This window comes from Cydia fagiglandana, chromosome 16, assembly GCF_963556715.1.
Source record: "Cydia fagiglandana chromosome 16, ilCydFagi1.1, whole genome shotgun sequence".
Lineage (NCBI taxonomy): Eukaryota > Metazoa > Arthropoda > Insecta > Lepidoptera > Tortricidae > Cydia > Cydia fagiglandana.
This window is the reverse complement of record NC_085947.1, coordinates 15,711,838-15,728,467: the sequence shown is the minus strand read 5'-3', so window position 1 is coordinate 15,728,467 and position 16,630 is coordinate 15,711,838. Positions and strand designations below refer to the sequence as shown.

At 36.8% G+C, this 16,630-nt stretch overlaps 1 protein-coding gene across 1 annotated transcript in view; it reads right to left on the bottom strand.

The window, feature by feature from the left end:
- LOC134672061 (alpha-protein kinase 1) overlaps window positions 1–16,323 on the bottom strand; it is a 55,301-nt gene extending 38,978 nt beyond the window's left edge. The window contains exon 1 of the mRNA XM_063529961.1: window positions 16,202–16,323. Within this exon, the coding sequence (XP_063386031.1) occupies window positions 16,202–16,219 (18 nt within the window). The 5' untranslated portion in view covers window positions 16,220–16,323. The remainder of the gene's footprint in view (window positions 1–16,201) is intronic.
- Window positions 16,324–16,630: the final 307 nt, after the last annotated feature.

Below are 16,630 nucleotides of genomic sequence, written 5' to 3'. Positions count from 1 at the left end.
GACATTTGATGAAGTGGAACTGCTGATGATGATCAGAACGGAACTCTTCAACGACGCATAGTTCACGTTTGGCGATTTGTCCTCTTCGTTATGTTTGTTAAGCAAGTTTAGTTTTTAAGCCACATTTCTGTCAAGCTCGAGTTCTGATGATGGGATCCATAAGGAATCGAGGGAACTCCTCAAATCTTAAAGGATTACGTATAGAATTTTTTGTATTTTCATCATAAAATCAAGCATTTACATTAAAAACTGTCGCATTTGATGAAGTGGAACTGCTGATGATGATCAGAACAGAACTCTTCAACGACGCATAGTACATGTTTGGTGATTTCGAATTTCGATTTTGACTTGGACTGGGACCCGGACTCATACCCGGATCCGGTTCGGACCCGGACTCGGACTCGGACCCGGACTCGGACCCAGACTCGGACCCGGACTCGGAACCCGGACTCGGACCCGGACTCGGACCCGGACTCGGACCCGGACTCGGACCCGGACTCGGACCCGGACTCGGACCCGGACCCGGACCCGGACTTGGACCGGGACTCGGACCCGGACTCTGACTCAGAGATCCGGACCTTGACCCGGAAAACCATGATACCTAAACTAAATAAACCACTATGATTACCTACTATAAAATGTGGGTATGATGATGCCAAACCCCTCCCGCTCAAACTCCCGTACACCGCACCGCATGCGCCGTTAAGTGGGTTAGGTTAGATTTGAACTGCGATCCTCACAGAACCGAACAAAAGTGGGTTAGGTTTGGTTAGAACTGCGAGTCTTACAGAAACGAAATGCTACTAGAAAAGTGGGTTTGATTAGGTTCGAACTGCGATCCTCACAGAACCGAACTGCTATCGGAGAAGTGGGTTAGGTTAGGCTAGAACTACGACCCTTACGGAAACGAAATGCTACTAGAAAGTACTGGTATTACCTCCTTTTCTACATAGTGCACCATCTACCATAATCTTTCACCGGGCCCCATAGAAGTCGGTTTTTTTTTCTTAAAAATTATTAGTTAATAAATTCCAAAAAATCGACAATGTCACAACTCTCCTCTGTCACAACTCACCTCGGTCTCCCCTACATAAGATAGGTACCTAGCTAACTTTTAACTCTCGGGTTACATTGAATTACCAGATTATTAGAATTGTTTTAGAATAAGATATCAAATTTTCTTGCACATTTACACCAATACAACCATTATTATGATACTTAACCTACATACCACCTATACCTACTGTACCTACCACCTGTACCTACATTATTTCTTGACATCCATTAAAATAGTACTTGAGAATTACTAGGTTATTTTAAACAATATCTTATATTAATTAATTGCATTTCCAGGGTGATATTAATTTCTAAATTTAGTCCCAAAAACGGTCTGTATTTTTAATTTAGACCAAGACTCACAGACATTTAATGTTAGATAATATATTAAATACTAGACTTTTACTTTCTTCAAGAACCGAAGAAGCGCTGGTGGCCTAGCGGTAAGAGCGTGCGACTTGCAATCTGGAGGTCGCGGGTTCAAACCCCGGCTCGTACCAATGAGTTTTTCGGAACTTATGTACGAAATATCATTTGATATTTGCCAGTCGCTTTTCGGTGAAGGAAAACATCGTGAGGAAACCGGACTAATCTCAATAAGGCCTAGTTTACCCTCTGGGTTGGAAGGTCAGATGGCAGTCGCTTTCGTAAAACTAGTGCCTACGACAAATCATGGGATTAGTTGTCAAGCGGACCCCAGGCTCCCATGAGCCGTGGCAGAATGCCGGGATAACGCGAGGAAGAAGAAGACTTTCTTCAAGAACCCGATAACGATCTTTAACATAATTAATACGATAATTAACTCGATTAGTTTGAGCGCGAACGAGATCACAGTATAAATACTGTGAATGAATTGGATACTTCTATTTCTATTTAAATTTGAACATCAAAAACTTGAAGATTACAGGTAAACTTAATTTGAATATGCTTGAATGCATTTTTGGATACTGTGGGCGACCAAACTCGTCTGCGTATTACGTAAATACCTTTATATAAATCTGACTAATTAAAAGTAAATGTTCCAGTTCTTGACGCTGTCCAAATAGTTGCCACCTACTCTTATATAAGTATATTACTCATCTTTCCTAGTAGTAGAAGCCGTCAAACATTAAGTTTCAAACGTTAACCTTTACCTTTTTCTCATAGTTAAATGTTTACTTTTTTCTCATAGTTAAAATATCTAAGTACCTAGCTTATTTCATTCAGAAAAAGGCGTTTCGTAAGTTAAGGAAAATACGACTCAATGAAAGTTAAGCAATAAAAATGTTTTAAATAACATATTGTGGAGGTAGGTATTCGCATAGTGGGTTAAGGGTTTTGTACAATACCTTTGGATAACCAACTTAGCACTTTAAAAAAAAGTAAAAGATTAGAACATTGAGCTTTATTGCTTAATATAAAAGTCAGTTTTAAATAATTGACCTGATTATGATATATAACTAAAGTTAGTCATAACTAAAGATCTTTGGTGAATAACATCCGTGACACATGACGTCAGGGTTACGTTACGCGTTACGCTGAATCGAGTTTATCATTTTTTCCCCACTAAAGAAGTTTTCACTTCAATAAAGGTGATTTCTGACGTTTCAGCTGAGTTGCACCAGCTGTGGTCACGGAAAGACTGTCTATTCCGCGACATTAGCTGGTGGAACTCAGTCGTCGGAATTAAAGGTAAAAACAAAGAAATTATATCGTGGTAGATCCGCTTGTGCAATTAAATGTGTACAACACGCGAGAGTTTAAAATGTTATACCTTTTTCACCTAACTAAGTAATTAACAATGTATATGAAACGTTCGTAAGTGCTTGTTGCTAGGGCTACATGAATAAAGTATATTTGACTTTGACTTGGACAGTGTTATCTATTAGTACACATCGGTAACTCGTGGCATTTAGGTAGCACTTAAAAGATTAGTTTAATCAATTCCTTTTTTTAGTGGTTTCTTTTTCTCGACTCGTATAGGAATTAGTGTTGTTTATTAATTTTTAACTTTGTTTAACCATTTTGGAATTCACGGGCCTACAAATCCCGGTCCTTTGGTAGGCTTGCGTGGGGATACAGATCCAACACGTAGAGTCCCCTTGGAGAGCTTTAATGTCATGTAGAACGCCTGCTGGAACCCGTTCACAGGCGCCATAATAACCACCCATGAACCGGTCGCAGCAGGCATTGGGACTATTGTAGAAAAAGATTAACTAATTAACCCAAATAATAATTAAGAATAATTCTTTTAAGTGCTACCTAAATGCCACGAGTTACCGATGTGTATCTATTAGCTATTTCCCATATTCTTCAAGGAACCCTGATCGTAAACGTACTTGAAAGCGTATTTGCCAGTGTGTTAGCGCAATAAAAGTAAAAGTTTCCCCGTAGCACCTACTGCGTAGGCCTCAAGAGCGAGTATGGCTTGTAATTGTTGTTACATCGTACGTCAAATACTTTTACTCCCAACGTAAGTCATGGGCAGACGTTACTTGGGACTTTCTCAGAAGGTCGCCAAGGACAGAGGAGTGGAGTCGTTATTCGTCTATTACTTTTTTTTTTACCGTGAATTATATATCTGCCCTGCTAAGCCGAAAAGCGCTATCTCAAAAACAAATGATTTTGAAAATGGAATTCTCAGTTATAGAAACTAAAGTATAAATTAGCAATGGATTTTCTTTTGAGATAGCGCCACTTGGCTTAGCAGGGCAGAATTATTCTATGTTAGATCCGGATCGCACACTCTAATTGTTAATTTCGGCTAGCTTTAGGCTTTTTGGTCAATATTTTAGGCCATAAAGTCAGTGGTCAGTGCACTCTTTGCCTTGTGCTTGTGGTGACAGGGATTTCAGTTTTAGCTTAAAGTAAAAATATTTTCGTAATCATACGAAACTTTGTATAGTTCAGTATATATTCATCACTGGCATAATAATACAGATTTATTATTGTTTACAGATTTATGATTTATTTATTTTTTTAGGTTCAAATATAAGATTGATATGTTAATTTGTTTATTAGTCAACAAAACTGTTTTAATATTTATATCTGAATTAGCCTAATGATTATTAGTAAATATTACCACTACTTTTAACATTATACATATTTACAAAATTAAGACATTTTTATATCTACGAATTTTTGATGTGGCTATTTTATAAACAACATCTCCATAGACTCCATGTTCTATCAATAATTAGATAACTACAGTTCTCATAGTTGACCGGCACCGTACGCATGTATGGTTGAAATTATCTATCCAACACTCTTTCAAATATAAACCTTACTGGCTTACAATAAGTGTCAGATTTTAACGACGTATGTTACTGCTAATCTTAAATACTTAAACATAAGAATATCGCTAGTTCATGATGCTTATCAAATTAACGCCGCATGGCTGATTGGTTTGTTTGTTAGTTTTAATAGTTTTATTATCGAAATAAACTGTTGTCAGATTCATATTCCCATCGATGAATACGATCTTTAGAAGTAACTGAGTACTTATTGTGTGTAATTGTTAGTTAGACAAAGTGACCTATAAGCAACACACTTTTGTTACCATAGAAATACGAATGTGTTGCGAATACCGGGTGTGGCCTGTAACACGAGCAAATAATTAAAACATAGATTGTACTCCTCAAACGGTGACACTTTTGTTCAACAACTTTAAAAAATTATGAAGTATTTAGACTCCCTATTTTCATACAAAATAAATATTATCTTCAATGGACGCCATATCATTGTGATTGACGTTGCTTGTCAAGCCTTAAACATAACAAAATTCGTAATACATTGCGTCTTTGAATAAGTTTTAAAGTGTATTAAAAATCAAACTTATTTTTAAAAGTCGCTGAACAAATGTTGATCAGTATGAGGAATACAGCCTACAGTTAATTTTTTTGCTCATATTACAGGCCACACCCGGTATATACCTACGTATATGAGAAAATGAAAGAAACTTTTTGTAGCTATAAATCAAATGAAGGATTGATTTTAGAAAATAGTTCATCAAAAATTTGCACGCGATGATTAATTTTGTTCACGAGCTTGGAAAGACAAAATTAAAGGGGAAGACTGTTTTATCCTGATATAAACTTTTGCTTGGTTAAACTGGCATTAAGATTATACAGCCCTTTGCTATTTTGAAGCCCTTTTTTTATTTTTATACCGAGACAGTAAAATATTATGTATAGAAATCTAAAACGTTCTAGGAGCTACATAGAAACTTTTCTAAAACAAAACATTTTTTTTTGTAAATGCGCATCGGTAAGTACTTTGTAATACAATATCTATTCCAAATTTGAGTTAAATGTTAGATTACAATGTCCTTTATGTAATTTTTCTTTACTAACTAACTAACTAACTATTTTGGCTCAGCGATCCAAAGAGAATCTTGGCCTTCGAAACGAGAGCGTGCCACCTGTCCCGATCCTGCGCAACTTCCTGCCAGTTACTGACGTGAAGCTGAAGCAGATCCGCCGCCACACTATCTTCCCAGCGATACCTGGGCCGACCCACCGATGGACGGCTACCAGTCGGTCGTCCCAAGAACGCCTTCTTGACAGCCCGATCCTCTCCCATTCTGAGTAGGTGACCGAACCAGCGAAGTCTGTGCGCTTTCGTTTCGCCGATAATATTGGATTCGGCCACTATCCCACACATCACATCATATCATATTTTTCTTTACACATTTTTTTATGACCCGGGTATGTCCTTAAACTACGTCCAAGATCACCGGTGGACGAGCAGCAGCGTCCCTCAAATTCGGTGTACTCGACTGCGATCGCCAACCTGCCTGCCAAGCGTGGCGATTATGGCATTCACCCCCCAAAAAGGGGGAGGCCTATGTTCAGCAGTGGACGTCTTATGGCTAAGATGATGATGATGATGATTTTTTTATTGAAATTGAGTACCTAAATTTATATTTCTAAATAGGTGATATCTTTCCCACGAATATTTTTATTTTCGCTAAATAACTTACAGTCCGTAGTATAACAGAGGCTCTTAAATCATTTATATATACTTAGGTATTTTCAAGGTAATAAATAAAAGTGGGTTGTGCAAGCAGCCTTCACAGGTGAATGCAAATGTAGCATATATCACTATTTTGTAACCAATTTACATATTATATGACGTTGCACCTTTAGATTTTTGAAAGAATAATGGTAACATCCCATTTCTGACCGCAGCTGCACTACTGGTACTGAACGCGTCGCTGTCATTGTCAATTTCCATAGTAAAATGAACAGTAGTGCAGCTGTCGTTGGAAATGGACTGTCACCTTTAGTATGTTTCTACGAATTATTTCATTAAGGATGACTCAGGCTACAACGGTCCGGGCCCAGGCTGGGTGACCGACAATTCCATTTTCTCTAGAAAGCACCACGTGATCATCAATTACCTGTTATAGAAGAAAAAGTTTCGCGCGCTCCGGCCCGGGCCCGGACCGTTCTAGCGTATGTCATCCTTTACTTTAGTCAAACTGCTTACCATCAGGAGAGCCGTATGCTTAAATTGTTTGTCACCGACGTGGTATAAAAAAAGTTAAATGCGCAACGTACCTAGGTATGTTTAAACAATAGATATCAACACATTGTAGATTTCGCAAATCGCATAGGACACGACACGACAGTCAAGAAGCGACTAGTTGACACCCTTTCACCACAATATCGTTAAAGATCACAGGCCAGCGACCCCGACCATCGCGATTTACATATAACATCGGATCGTGTGTACGAGGCCTAACGCGTGTGCAATTAGTATGGGCCACGCTTAACATGTGTCTTACAAGAAAACTCTTTCCAAACTGTCTATCGTCCTTAGTAAAGTTTCACACGATTGTACAATTTGTACATGTATCGGTATTAGGGGCACCCCGATATAAAACACCTGATCAATGCCAGTTCCGTTCCATACCCAAAGCAGGCGTGGCTCACTCCGCGATTTCGTCGCATTGCTACAGGTAGCTAAAAGTACGTCCGTTCCACTCCAATTTTGGGGAAAGCCATAAGCCGCGCGTGGCGCTGTCGCCACCGCGGGAATCGTAACAGACGCGTTTTGTTAGAGAGTCAGTCTTCTGTACCTAGTACTATTATTTATTCTGTGCCCAAAGGGTAAAAACGGGACCCTATTACTATTAAGACTCCGTTGTCCGTCGGTCCGTCTGTCTGTCACCAGGCTATCTCATGAACCGCGATAGCTAGACAATTGAAATTTTCACAGATGATGTATTTCTGTTGCCGCTATAACGACAAATACTAAAAAGTAGGTATGGAAGTGGCGAGTCCGACTTGCACTTGTCCGGTCTGAGGGCCTACCGTGAACCACGTTCGACGTGTCACTTCCCTGTCACACTTACGTACGAATTTAAAGGTGCGACAGAGAGGCAACACGTCGAACGTGGTCCACGGTAGGTCTTCTGGCTTCTGAGAGCCGAGTCGTCTAGTACTATTTATTATTATTACCCCCGTTATCAATGATAAAGCGCTCCATTCACAATCTTATGCAAACTCACGGCCCACTGCACCCAGCCTTGACTTTGCTTTGTGCTATTGATCTAAATGCCAATGGCTGACAACCGGCACAATAAGGCCTCTTGTATGGGCCGTGTATTAAGGCCCAAATAATAGTCGTAAAGGTCAGCCACGCGTTGACATGTGTGTGATAGTTTGACAATAGCAAACAATAGGATGACAGGATCAGATATAAATGTACCGCTACTGTTGAAATTGAAGCTTGTTTGTGAGAAATGAGGAGCACTCGTTGGCGGACCGACGCAGATGCAAGGAGAAGCCAACGCCGGCTCCCGTTGAAATTACTCGATATAGAGCGAAACATGCCGAGTTATCTTAAACTAAAATATTGTACGCCTTTATAAGCCAGGATATGGACCACCTTTGTAAACCTCACCCACCATACAATAAATATTTTTTGATTTTAGATTTTTTTTAATGCGTGATGAACCCGTTTAAATATAGGTGTTTAATAATGTCTGTATCTCCGGAACTTTTATTATTAAAATAGCCAGTTGATGTTATTATTAATCAATATTGCGGTATTTATGTACATATTTTCAAACCATTCTAGTACCTATAAGTTACCTAATCATTGAAAACGTGTTTCTAATCATACACCTATAAGTAATAATACTTTGTCGTAGTTAAAATAGAAATATTATGAAAATTTACTCAGAAAATTGAATATTCTTGTATAGTTGCTTAATGGTCACGTTTAAAGCTTGAACACTACATTGAAGCGGTACTGGAGAAAGTTGCACAAGTACATATTGAGAGACAACCTTTATAGGGCCTGGATGTAGGTAGTTATTTGTAATGAAGCCTAACTTTCATTCATATTAATGCGTCATTGGAAAATCCAATTTCATTATCTAAGTACGTCACGTCATACTTTGTCATACCGGGTGTGGCCTGTAACACGAGCAAATAATTAAAACATAGATTGTACTCCTCAAACGGTGACACTTTTGTTCAACAACTTTCAAAAATTATGAAGCATTTAGACTCCCTATTTTTCATATAAAATAAACATTATCTTCAATTGACGCCATCGCCACGCCATATCATTGCGATTGACGTTGCTTGTTACGCCTTAAACATAGCAAAATTCGCAATACATTGCGTCTTAGAATAAACTTTAAAGTGTATTAAAAATCAATCCACAAGTTATTTTTAAAAGTCGTTGAACAAATGGTGGTCAGTATGAGGAGTACAGCCTACAGTTTAAATTTTTGCTCATGTTACAGGCCACACCCGGTATATTTCAATGCTCATGTAGATATACGATTCTTACCAACCGAGCGGAGCCCAAGAGCAAATTGTAAGGAACTGTACCTACCTATGCATAGAAAGGTTAAGTATGTTGACCCTTGTTAGGTGCACAACGCCTCTGCCTTCTTGATGGGAATCATACATTTCCAGGATAAAAAGTATTTCATAATACTTTTCCGGAAATTAAACAATTTCCATAGGTAAGTAGACTATGTACATAGTAAAAACCATTCGCGTAACTATTTAGGAGTCATTTTAAGGGAAAGAATTTTCCATTAAAGATCCTTTAGGTGCACTCATCTTAAAGGTACATTTATAGGTATTTTATAAAGAATTAAATACATAGGAATTAAAAAGAACATTTACGTAATAGATTTCGTCGTTAGCTTTCCGTTCATTTCGGCATTTTTCGGGATAAAAATTGTTACCTAATTTGTTAATCCAGTTTTTGTTTACATCAACAACCACTAACATCTTGACATACGAACTTTCACATTAATAATATTAGTATTATTGACCAGTAAGCATTACCTAATGAGACGACACGGAAGCCAGAAACACGATGCCGGTTGAGCATACATAACTCACTGCTATGTTGCTGTGACATAATAATGTATCACTTTCAGTGCCCTATATATAACATAAAATACTCTATCTACCTTTCTATAAGGTAGTTGTGGATAATGGCACATGTAGGTAATCTAACCAACACACACACACACACACACACACATACACACACAAAACACAACACATAAAAAACACACACAAAAAACACAGCAAAGAGAAAGTTCTTGGATCAAGGATTTTTTTATCTTTCATATATCATCATCATAGGCTTTTTCGTCTATTGCAGACGATTTATGGCGTAACACCGGAAAAACACCATTTTTGGTGGCTGAATAGACCGATGTAAGACCGACATGATCTGCCACAGGTTTGACAAGAGAAGTTTGCGGAAACCGGTACTGAGACACCTTGTCGTCGTTTTTATTTTTCAAGATATGTAGAATTACGATAAAAGTAAGCTCGAAAATGTCTTCATCAAAGAAATAAAATGTCTTTTCTTGTACCTACACAACAAATTATCAAGTAAAAAAGATCAATTTCGATCCGAGTAAAAGATAACGCATGCTAGACCGGGCCGTATCCGGGCCGGAGCTTCCGGCGCATCGTTTTTTATGGAAAGCGTCACGTGACCGCCTGTCATGTCATAGAAAAGTAAGAGCTGGAAGCTCCGGCCCGGACACGGCCCGGTCTAACGTGAGTCATCCTTAAAAGATTGTTGTCACAAGACTTTCAATTGAGATGGTTAAATGGTTATAATGATTCATAATAATGGTGATACCCTGAATAAGGCATCGTTATTGAAATTATCATGACCAATAGGGTCAATTATTTATATTATTTGTGGGTCACACCAAAACACCCACGCTTGGCTTTCACTACTCATGAACGGACAGTGACTCACAAAAATCATCTGCCAACATTTATGTTACACCGTCCTCGTACAAAAACGCAGACATTCTTTAGAGTTAACTATAAGTACTTACATAACAAGTAGTAACCCATAAATTTATATTGGAAAAAGATTTTATGTTAATAAATCTTTTTTTTAAGAATAACCGACTTCAAAAGGGATCCCTACAGTAAACGTAGTGACAGAAACTATGGCTAGACCAGGTCGTTTGGAGATTAGTTATTACTTATTATACGTTAAAAAAATACTTCTGCCGTGCTATATTATTTTCTATTAAGTATTACCTATATCAAAAATATGAACTATTCAGTATTCATAGTATCTACATTACAAGCCTCAAATAGGTATACATACATGTTTTATCTCTTTCTTACAAACACCTAAATAATTCAGTAAAATGACAGATTAAGACAAACAATTATTAGCTAATTAAGACTTGTAGCGCGTTTATGTATAAGGCCACAAATTGTTAACTCTTAAAATTAAAATCGCTCGTTCAAACTTAATCTGCCTCAAAATCATCTACTAGAAACATTTTTTTGTCTCCCATAAAAGTCACATATTTATCAGTCCAATTCCAGTTTTAGTTATCCGATCTGTTTCCGATATGATACTGATCTCATGATTTGTCAGTATCAAAAGTAACATTTCTTCAACCAAATACGCCACTTTTGACACTGGCTGATAAGTATCATATCGGAAACAGATCGAATTGGTAACTAAAACTTGAATCGGCCTCAGAATCGTCTCCTCGAAATGTTTTTTTATCACCCAACCTGTCCTAATAAAAGTCACATTATGATGTCGGTAATCGTCAAGGGTCGTTCGGGAGGCGTGTCACGCACCTGCCCTAACGGGCCAGCCGGCCTAGCCAAGGTGACAATCGCTATCGCTTCGACAACGAAACGCTTTGTGTCTCTCTATCACTCTTCCTTATAAGTGCGACAGTGACAGTTGCGTTTCGATCGCTACCTAGCGTTAGCGATTGGCAGGTTGGCTACGCGGCCAGGTAGGCTACTAACCGATTGAACTACATTCTTGTAGGTACTTTCTTTAGGACTATTTGCATGTCATCAGGTTGTCCTTCTATGGTATATTTTTAATCATGGATTGATTTGTATTTGCGATATTTTTATTTGTATGTGCATTACGTGACGCACGAGAATAATATTTTTTGTACAAAATTAAGACTTTTTATATCACGATGGTAACGATTCCGGACAAAAGCGGCTCAAACGAGTTTCTTCACATTTGGAAATTTTACTCAAACACCAGTTAAATTTAACTTAAAAGCCAAATATGCATAACTTTTTTTAACCTTGCTTTCAACATTATCCATATTAATTATATATATAATTCCATATTATCCAACAAGAACGAGGCCGCTTACTGTTAAGAAACTCGATGTGTCGCAGCTATTTGTTTATTTCCATTGTAAATTACATTGCAATAGTGACGAAAGATAATTTAATAAGTATCAGCGCCATTAACCTCTAGCTGCCCAGAGACCTATAAAAAGGTCTCCTGTTCCATTCTAATTTGAACTTTATGTTGACAAAATAAAATTTCATTTTGCTTGGCGAGGTTTGACGTATGGGCGGCTAGAGGTTAAACCGATTCAAGGATGCCATTTTGTTGACTAGCATTTAAGTCGGGGTATAACAAAGTACTTAGGAAATAATGGTTTTCAATAACACTATGCCTATGGCGGTCTCTAAGGTTCTCGAGGTCTTCAGAATGTCCTTTGTATGACTGGGCATTTCATAACTTCGATTTTAAGTCTGCACATTACCACAACGCATAGATTAGAGGCTTAAACATGACATCAAGGGGTCTTCAAAAGCCTTTGCTTAGATAGATAAGTAAACTTAGAGTACTAACTCTATGCATGGATTTCATTACTTAAATAACAATAAGTTGTATGGGAAGTATGGATAAACTTATTATTAATAAGTTTCACTGAACTGAACTGAATACTAAGCTTGAATTTTATAAGTAAGTATAAGGTTTTATCTAAATATGTACATAAGTAGCTAAGGACTGAAAATTATAAGGTTTTCTTATAACATTTTACATCCTAAACTCACTCGACACTCAGGTACGCAAAATTACAAATTTAACAAACGAAAATGTAAGTCTTAAATATATCATACAAATGAACGTAAATAAAAGCTTAATAAATAATTACATTCGTACAAACACTAAACTTGGAATGAAACTTTCGTTACCTCACAGATTACAAAAAAGCTTAAGTAATCATGCAATCTTTCAATGTCAGATGGCATTAGTCTGTGTCCGAATTTGTACCCTTCGGCAGTGAATGTACAAGCGTGCACTTTATCACTCACTGTCATTATTTTATAGCTAATATAGTTATCATAGTTAACATCTGAGTGACCGAGCGAGCATAGCTTAGTTAGCATGAGACCGGTAGCGATCGGGAGCTTAATCGGGGGCCGCAACAGAAAACTGCGTCACGAAATAGTACATTATTGCAGAGGCCGGGAAAGGGCAATTCGTGGATGAGTTTCGATTTTGTCGGACGACGCGAAGCGGAGTCCGACAAAGAAGACGAATCCACGAATTGCTATTCCTGCCGAGGCATATATAGTGCTTTTCTCCAAACATGCGAGGAAATAAGCCAAAATAATTATTATTTAACCATCAAGCATCACTCAAATCAAACCTTCACATCCAAAATGTCAAAAACAATTTCCCTCTTTAATTAATTTTTTAAAGTTAATGTTACAAACTTATTCTGCCATTCAGTATTCGTTCATTCAATATAATTGTGCAATATAGTTGGTCAAACCAACTTTGCAGTCAGTAAGAACCAGGAAAACTATACCCATCCTTTTCTTTTGGGTGCTATTACTAGTGTAAGACAAAGATAGTATGATTCTCTTTGTCTATGTTTGAAATGAGAAAGTCCTTTGACAAACTATATAAGCTTTATGAACACGGATGAGATTTAAAAAAAAATATAAAAATAATCTTTGATTTTATTAAGCAGTATTCGCACGATCATACACGTGAAATGATAGCTGATCGGGTCGTGTAGAAGCGGCTCGCGGCAATAATAATTGGCCGTTTGCGTTTTTTATTATTAAAAAGTAAAAAACACTACAGTAATAAGTTATTACTGTAGTGTTTTTTTACTTCCCGTCCGCTAGAACAGGACACCGATAGTTTGATGTTTTTTAATTAGAGTTTGACATTAACGAAGAACTTCCCGTAGTATTTTTGCTACAGTAAGGTGAACATTTCCGAGCATATTGGAGAAAATGATTTTTAAGTATTTAAGATTTTCATTATTGTATATATATGTTAGTTTGTAAGGTATGTATCTATGGGCCTTAGTAGCCTGAAAATAAATGCTTTGATTGATTGATTGATTGATTGATTGATTAATTATAATTACTTTAAAAAAAGTGAGATGATTTACGCTTTCTACGTTTTATAAAAATCCTAGGTAATATTTGTTGTAATTTCATTTCATAAGCCTCACTTTATAAATTTTATCGAAATAGTCCGTTTCCGACAAAATACGAAGGAAAACAATTATGCACTAATTCTGTACGACTCTCATCTTGGCTACATAACTCCAATTGACAGACGCTTAGGGCCCGATTCGGATTTTGAAATAGACATCTATTAGATATCTTTTAGACATCACCAAGATACGATAACGATATGTTTAAGATCTAACCTGTCAAATTTGACATTTGCGCGATTCTGGAGATACTCTTGAACGATCTCCACAGGATATGACTTAATAGAGATCCAATTCACATCTAATAGATATCTTACTCTATCTAACGTAAAAGTGACATTGGTTGCCCGAATTGCGCTGCAAAAGAGAACTAGTTGATATCTAAACTATAACGTATCTAGAATGGATCTAGTACGTGTCGTCTCTTGTGAATATCTTGAAGTTCGAATACGGCAGTTAAACGCAGTGTTCCGTCACGTTCGGCTCATCTTTCACTTTTCTCAGATTCGCTGAAAGTTAATTATAGCCACAACGTTAATTGTTACGTAATTGCGCCGTAATAGCCATGGTAATCTGAGGGCCTACCGCGAACCACGTTCGACGTGTTGCCTTTCTGTCGTACTTATAAATTTGTACGTAAGAGTGACAGGGAGACAACACGTCGAACGTTGTAATTTGTTCAATTTGACCCCCTAGAAGTCAAATGACAAGTATTTACTTGAAACAAGCGTAAACACGCAATGACATAACCCACCATTGTTTCTACGAATTGCGATTGTAATGTATTGTATTGTAATGCCGTAGCAATCGCGTTAGCTACGTGTATTCGGCTAAGTTGACCGTTTAGCCATGCTCACACGGATGTCACACGCTTTCCTATGTCACATATACATAGAGTTGTCATCGTCACAAGAGCGTGCTAGAGAATTGTTATTATGTCTGTGTAATTGGTTATATATTTTGGGTGTCAAATAGGGTAATTCGCCAGTAACTGGCTGGTTTTAGTAACAGAATACATTTTAGTATGAGATTATTGAATAACTGGCCAGCTTTCAATAACTGGCCACCTTATACTAAAATGAATAATTATATTTATAGGTGAATAGAATTCATTTTTAGTTTAGGACGGCCAGTTACTAATAGTGGCCAGTTACTAGCGAATTACCCTATATAGGTTTGGTATAGTTTTCTTCAGTATTTTATGCAATAAATAAGTTTGTAAACAGTTCTGCAATTTGCTATTTTATTATAAGTCGTTATTTTAAATCATTGATCACATTTCCGTAGTAACTATCACAACATATTCACATCGCACATCTAATTTTTACATTTACAGAATGTAGGTATAGATGTCAAAAAAGATTTAACGCCCTATAACAATAATAATTCTCCATACTAAATAATTATCTTAGTTTTTTTTTTCATCCATTTATCTATAGCCGTCCAAACATATAATCTACGAGTATACCTATGACATTAAGACAATATATAAGCATATTTGTGTAAGAATGTCCCTATAGTTCGTTTTTAGGGTTCCGTATTTTAGCTTTAGAAAGAACTTACAAGAAGGTAAGCGATCTTGACATGCCTTTTAATTGAAAAACGCTTTTTAATATACATGATCGTATTAGATTCATAATTATTACATATTTGCCGTAACTTATTTTTAAAATGTGTTTTCAATTAAAATACACATCAAGATTGTTTATCTTTTTTCTAATGCTAAAAAAAACGAACTATAAGATAATATTTATTTATTTATTTATTTATTTATTTTATTTATTTATTTATAAGGTTAAAATGTAGAAATAATTATATTTATTCCAATATCTATTAAAATTGGTTAGGCAAGTGTAGTAGAAATACTGGCTAACTTGCCAAGTATATAAGCAAGTCAAGAGGCAAGTGCGACTGGACGTAAGAGAAACGGAAGCGCATGGAAGTCTGCGCGCGCGTCGATGTCTTATCCGCGTGCGCGTGCGGTCCTTTCGCGAACACGTCACTATGACCTACTTATTTATAATATTTATAATTGTTACATCTTATAAAAAATATTAAATATACACAACATATTTTTTAACATGTCTAAGACTCTATTTTTGGTATTTTCACTTGTAAAAAATGTATTTACGTTTTGTGAATGCGTTCATGTAATAATTACAGTAAGACTGTTATAAAATTGAAGTAAACGGCACTTTACGTCAAAATTTCCGCTCATTACACGCAATTAAAACAGTTAACACAAACATACAAAGCGCAAAATTATGCATAAACGACTAAAAGTTTCTAAACTATCGTTTTAAACTTAACTGGCACTTTGATTGCTAGTCAGAAGATCGATAAAAAGATGCGATAAACTTTCACTTAACAAAAAACTGACCTATTTAAATTAAAAAAAATGCTTACCCAAAAAATTAGCCTCATTGTATCCGAGTGCACAGCACAATTAGAAAAAAATAAAATTAAAAAGTAAAACAGCACAGCACAGGCGCGTCGGCGCGCGCGTCACTGGGGACTGAACTGAGGCTGCGCCGGCGACGGTCGGCGAAGAAAGTCAACCTTCACATTCGGATTATGTAAAGATGGTAAAGTTTTGGGCGCGGGGTTGTGGAGGTTAGAGTTGCGGGGTAATTAGTTGAGATTAGAGTATGGGTTTGATTGTTCTGATTGCAATTATTGATTGATGTTCTGCGTCTTCATATAGGTGAAGATAACTTTATTCGTGTTGGGCGCCTTGGTGTGTCTTAGGTGAAGATAACGTTCAAAAATACATTAATATATTATAAAAATAATACAAAATTAATACCTTAAAACCTAAAGGGACTAAAACTAAAG